At 25.0% G+C, this 6,690-nt stretch overlaps 1 protein-coding gene across 1 annotated transcript; it reads right to left on the bottom strand.

The window, feature by feature from the left end:
• Positions 1-904: 904 nt before the first annotated feature.
• LOC145844778 (protein anon-37Cs-like) lies at positions 905-3,713 on the bottom strand. The gene is made up of 6 exons (XM_082952201.1): positions 3,566-3,713; positions 3,156-3,261; positions 2,529-3,095; positions 2,304-2,472; positions 2,138-2,228; positions 905-1,176 (listed from the first exon to the last, which is right to left on the bottom strand). Exons 1-6 carry the CDS (start codon positions 3,711-3,713, stop codon positions 905-907), a joined length of 1,353 nt encoding a protein of 450 aa, XP_082808327.1.
• Between the last annotated feature and the right edge of the window lie 2,977 nt (positions 3,714-6,690).

Below are 6,690 nucleotides of genomic sequence, written 5' to 3'. Positions count from 1 at the left end.
AACTAAACATGTATGTTTTACTATTGAAGTAGATTTATTTTCGTAAACAACGTTTATATATTTTTGCACAAAAACGCTTACACTTACATACTTTTCTTAATTAATCTTTCAAAAATACTGCAGTTTTATTAGTAAAAAAATACATAAACATATAATATAGCAAGCTGAAAAAAAACTACGATGTTCTTAAAACTTTTTGTGTCTGATAGAACATAAATAATGCAATGAAAAGTTAGGAATAAAAGCTGAAAAAAAAAAATGTTTACAAAATTATAAAACGCATATTCTTTGAAACTTTATTTAAGCTTAAATTAAATTTATCTACAAATCTAAATACAAAACACAAAATAATAATAAAATAAACAATTATTTTTTTATGCAACAGCATAAATCGAGTTTTTAAATAAAATATAATCATAAAAACTTTTTAAAGTGTTTTAGTGTTAAGCATATAACTATAAATTTTTGTTTTAATTTATTTCGTAAAAAACTTCATAAAATGAACTTTTTAAATTGAAGCAATGCTTATAGACCTTAAATGCTTTTTTAAAAGTAATTATTTAAACCCGGAATTGTTAAATAATTTCAATCGATTGTGCTTTGCAAGTTGCGTCACAGTGATTTTGTCGACTAAGAAGTATTTAGTTCCTATTGAAATTTAGTTTATACGCTGTTGAATCAAACTAAAAGCTGTATAGGAAATCAAAGTTTATTTTTAAGGTTATAAAACTAATAAAACTGTTCGTTATAATAATACTTTCTTATTATTTTCAAAAATTAACACATTATTCATTTTGTAGACACGAGAAAAGTTTTGTCAATCAAAAGTTTAAAGCTTTATTGGAATGCAGAATAGCTTATATGATTACGATTTTTTTATTAAAAACTAACAAGCAAATAAAAATCAAAACTTTTTAATAATTTTTACAATTCTTTCAGCTTCTCTCACTCCGCTCTCAAATGCTCCATTCATCGTTGAATATTGGGTGACGCTTGTTGCTTCGCCCGCGAACAAAACTATCGGACTCGCCGACGTCCGGTACAGCGGTTCCGCAAGACTGATCACGTCCTTTACCGAGCCCTGATGGGATATGTAGGTGTAGCAGCCCTTTGTGAATTGGTCACGTGTCCAGTTGCTCACGTGAGCGGAAACGGGACAAGGTAAGGAAGGTATGACTGTTAAAAGTTTAAATTATATTTTATAAAATAATTTATCTATACCAAGTAATTTATTTTAACAAGCTTGTTGTAAATAATGTGTAAACAAAAGCTTAAGTACTTTATCTAAAACATATAAAATTATCTTTTTTCTTTTTATTGAAACTTCAAAATAAAAATTAACTAAGTGCTTATATTTATTAGATTTTAAATTTTTCAACTCGTACTATTAACTTTTGGTTTTGTAAGTTTTTAAGTTTTGACAGAAGCTGCTTAAATTTAATAATTATAAGTTTGAAATTTAAAAGTGAACGATCATTTTATAAAACCTATTTTGTTAGAAAACACGGGTGGTTAAAATAGTATCCTTATTTTAACTAAACTGTTTAATGTAAGTTAGTTCCACACTTAATATTATACTACATTTGTAATAAACTATAAATAAAACTTCTATAAAGATTTTATCATTCTTTTGAACATAAAAAATATTTTAGCTAACTTTTTTTTAAACCCATCTAATATGCTTTTAATATTTTTATCAGTTTCATTAAAATTTATATAACATATGAAAACAGTTTAGGGTCGTTCAAAGGTAGGGGTCGGCAAACTGCGGCGCACGGACTCAAAGTCAAAATCTGCGGCCCATGAAGTGCTTTTAGCTAAAAACATTTTTTTTTTAACCAATAAAAATTAAAGGTTTTGTAATAAAAACTTACAGTTAAGCTCTTAATTTAATAAATACTCTTCATTAGTGCTCTAAAACTACTTAATTTATCACATTTTTGATCATAATTAATATTTTTCTACCGACTATTAGAACTTTTTTTTAAATAAAAGCGGCCCGCGAGCATTTTTTTTCTAGGAAAGTTTGCCCACGAGTTACATAAGGCTGCCGACCTCTGTGCTAAGGCAACGATAAATATTAAAATAAAGTTTAACTTTATTTTATTTTTATCATAATTACAAAAAAAAAATTAACGACATTTTTTTAGATCTGTCCAGAACACTTCAATGAGAACCTCGGTTTCTGTTTGTTCTGCTGCTTCAGCTTCTTCTCCAGATAACCAAACCTTAACAGTTTATTATGAAAAACTTCAAAAATATTATTTCAATAATTAAAAAAATTTTGTTCAAAAATAAAATACCGTCATAAAACTTTCGTTGTTTCTCGGACACCTTGAGACTTTCACGTAGTAATTTCCATATTTAAATTCATGTTTTCTCAGAAGAAACAACATGGTGTCCTGATCGCATTCAAATATTTTTTCACTTTTAAACCTTAGAATTACTTTTGCCACGCTTCCAAAACCCAACCTAAAATTAACAATTTCAACACAACAGTTTTTATGTTATATTAAAATTAATTTTACCTTTTAATTGCACTTGTTTTTCTCACTGGTAAACTCGGTTTGAACATTTTTTCATGACCACATTTTAAAACTCCAAGCGGAAGAGTGCAGACCACAAAGTCAGCATCAACTGTTTTTACCTCACCAGATTTTAAATCTTCAAATGTTATTCGAACAGGGCTACCACTCCAATTAATTTTTGTTACTTTTTTGTTGAACTGCACAGTTTCTTTCGGTAACATTTTGTCAAGTTTGTTTGTTATTTTGTCCAGTCCGCAGTCTACTGTGGTATTATCGTCTGCAAAGCCACTGTAGCTGCCGTAGTCGATTATATTCACGTTTTCCAAACTATTGCAACCTTCTTCAATGTTTTGGTAATGCAACAGCGATTTGTGCAACGAAGAAAATTTACCCTTGTTACTTACTGACCAATTTTGGTTGATATACTCCAGCAAGTTTTTCAATTTTTTTATGTTTACTCCTTTCTCTGCATCGTCTAAAACGGATTTGAAGCTGCGAAAAGCGTCATCTAGTGTTCGATATTCGTCACCTTTCGCCTCGTGGTCTTCAAAAAGATACCGGACTTTTCTGTTGAAAACTTGGTGTTATACGTTATAACTGATAATAATTTTACAACAATATATTTACTCATTATACGGGTTAGTAGAGATCTTACTCCTGTCTACAAATGATTTCAGATTATTTTGTTCTGAACCGTGAATCCACTGAGCTCCGTTTTCATAATAGAAGCTGTCTGGATATTAAACTGATTTTATTGAAATTTTATTTTTAGTCGTAAGTATTTTTGAAAGTTTTAAAGTAGCTGTCTTTCGAAATATTGATTTTAAATATTCTTAAACCATTTTATGTTCTTGTTATAGAACAGTCAATAAAGTCAAAAATTGATTTCTACTTGACAACAAAAGTTAGATTATTAAGAAAAATAAGTTTACCAGTTTTAAAATTTTTATAAAACGTCTTCCTATCAAACTAGTTTTAGTAACGTAAAACTAATTTATAGTAGAATATTTTTAAGAACCTAGTTTGATTATTTTAACCTTCAAATCTGCAGGTATTAATTCTGCCACCGACTCTGTCACGTGCTTCAAGTATTGTGACGTCACAATAAACTGAAAAATTTACCGCGCACGAAAGCCCGCTGATTCCCGCTCCAATTATTATCACTTTCTGATCCGCTTCAGTCATAGTTTCATAAAAACAAAACTTTTTTAGAATAAAACTATAATGTTTAAAACCTTGTATTACTTTATTTGTAACCCATAAGATGATTAAATTTGCTAAATTTTTCTATTAATCCTAATTATGCAAAATAAGTCATTACTCTTCGTATTTTGTATTTTCTATTGTAGCTATTAAGAAAAAGTAATCTTGATTGATTACTAAGGTCTACCATAAAAAATTCTATTGGTAAATCAGTAAAAAGAAGCTATACAAAAAGCTAATTAATATAAACAAAAACTAACTACTTTAATTCAGTACTTTTTTTTTAAAGATCTATACAGATTTTAAATTTATTATTTAAGAAAATAAAACTAGCTAAACAAAAATCGATATTAGACAATTTTTTTGTTTAGTATAAAAATACTTTTAAAAAGTTCTATAGTATTTAAAAAACTTTTATTTTTTTAATTTACTTCTACTCAAATATTCCATTCACATAATAAAAAGTTTATAAAATAAAACTGTACTGTTGTTTAAACTTAACTGTTGAACTTTAAGTTTCAAAACAGCTCAAGCAGTTATAGTCTAAGAAGATTAATTAAAAACTGTTTAAAAGATTAATTATAGAATAAAATTTTAGAATTTTAGCCAAATTATGTGTTAACCAACTAAATCTTGTTTAAAACATTTTTAAATTTAAAAAATAATCAAGCATTTGTATATTGTCAAGTTATTTAGAAGAGTATCATTAGTTGTTTAATTAAGATTATTTTTTATAATTTAGACAAGTTGTGAAAAACTTAATTATTTTGCTTAACTTTATGAACAAAATTATGTATCGTAAAATTTACATTTTTTTAACAAGTATATGCAAGCCTTTCTTTTTTCGACTAAAACGATTATAAAACAAATGATCAAGTGTTTTTGTGAACATATAAACAATTTTTATTGCTAGACTATTATAAACGTATCTAAAATAAAAGTTATCGAATGATATCAAAGGTTTTCTATTTTAAAACATTTCAAACACGTAGAAGTTAAAAAGAAAACTATAAATAAATAAACAACAATTTTGATATCTGTAATATACAAACATGCATTTGTTATACTTAAAGGTTACTTTTTCAACAAAATACTAAACAATAAAAATTCTACTTTAGTTTTCTTACCTCAAAGGTTTTATATATAACTAATTCTGCTGCGATTTACTGCATAAAAAACTAAACTAGTCTGATTATTTTTAAATGTTGTTAAGCGTTTTGACGAAAATTACTTTATATTTTTTAAGTTTAATAACTTTTAACTTAATTAGTTAAGCTCTTAAACATGTCACAAATGCGATTTCAAAATGTGATTGGCTTTTTTTCTTTCTGTTATCTAAAGCTTTAGATTACTGCTACTTAAAGCTTTAGATCACCTTTCAACTTCTAACAAGACTTTTGATTTTTTTAAAGTTTTACTAAAAAATTTGTGTCGTACATTAACAAAATTAGTAAAAAAATAAGAAACAAAAACCTGATTTTCTAAACTAGTTTCAAAGTTTTAAAACGAGTATGATTACTGTTAACAAAGTTTTAATTAAGTATTTCAAGTTAACAAGTTGGTTTTATTATTTTTCTGAATTTCTCAAAATTTTAAATAAATGAATAACCAAAAATTTTTAAGCAATAAAATTTTGTAACAATTTTCAACTAAGTTAAGTTTTTTTTGTACCAAAAAATAATAAACTTAAATGTTATATTTCTTATGTTGTAAAAAAACTGCAGCTATAAGTATTAATTTATATAAAGTATTTAATACTATTTAAAGTTTTTTATTTTGATTATTCTATAAAACTTTTAGCAAAATTAATTAAAAAGTATTTATAGACATTAAGTATATTTAGAGTATGACATAGTATGACAAAGCAAAGTTATAAAATACAGTTTTATTTTAACACATTTATGCCAATAATTTATAGAAATATATAATTGGCCTTGAAAATTATTATCAGAAAAGTTAAGTAGAATTTATTTGAAGTATACAAAAATTTTGTTTTATCAAAATCAAAATCGTTTTGTACTTTTAAATATTCTGAGTTGTTATTCAAACTCCTTCAAACGTAAATTCATATTGAGCTTTATTTAAAAGATATAATACTGTTTACGACTTATTTTAAAACTATTAAACAATTCCATACTTCTAATAACTTATATTAATTTACAAAATTTCAACTTTTTTTTTTTGAATAAAAAATATCAGACACTGAAAACAAAAACAGATTAATTTTACAATACATTTAATAATCAAAAATTACAAGTTTTATATTTCAAAAAAATAATAAGACAATATTTCGCCCTATAGTGCTCTTGAATTATTACCAATTTCTTAAAAAATTAAACAAACATGTATGAAGACAGTAGACCTAAATTAAATTTACAAACTATAACTAAATAATAAAATGGAAAAAAAGTCAAGTGAAAAGCTTAAAGATACTTTGGATAAGATTATGAAAAAAATTATTAATAGTTATATTTAATTTGTTGAGAGTAGTTAATAATTTTTTAGGTTATTTAAAATTGTAATTGAAGTTAATCAAACTGTCTTTATAAATAAGATCAGAAAAACTTGTTAATAAACTCAAACTTTTTTTTAGCACATAAATAAAAACCTGTAAAACTTTTTAATATTATTTTGAAGAGCATACACAAGTTAACATTTTTGTTCAATAACTTATGTACAAATAGTGTTATGCAAAAATATGAACTTGAACTATGAGCTGTTTAAACCTTAGACGCTAACTGAAGTAATGTTTTAGTTAACCTGTAAATATTACTTTACTTTTAAGTTTAGAGTTATAACTAATAATAATTAATTTATTTATTTTGAACAAACATTTTATTTTTATCTTTAGTATTTTTTATCAGAAGTAAAAAATATCACGAGCAACGTTTACAAAATATATTATAAGTTAAATTTTTGCTCTATAAGTTAAGATTTTTCTACATAAAAACAATAACAA

The sequence above is a fragment of the Thalia democratica genome, chromosome 9 (assembly GCF_965202585.1).
Source record: "Thalia democratica chromosome 9, ktThaDemo2.hap1.1, whole genome shotgun sequence".
NCBI lineage: Eukaryota > Metazoa > Chordata > Thaliacea > Salpida > Salpidae > Thalia > Thalia democratica.
This window is presented reverse-complemented; position numbering and strand designations above follow the sequence as displayed.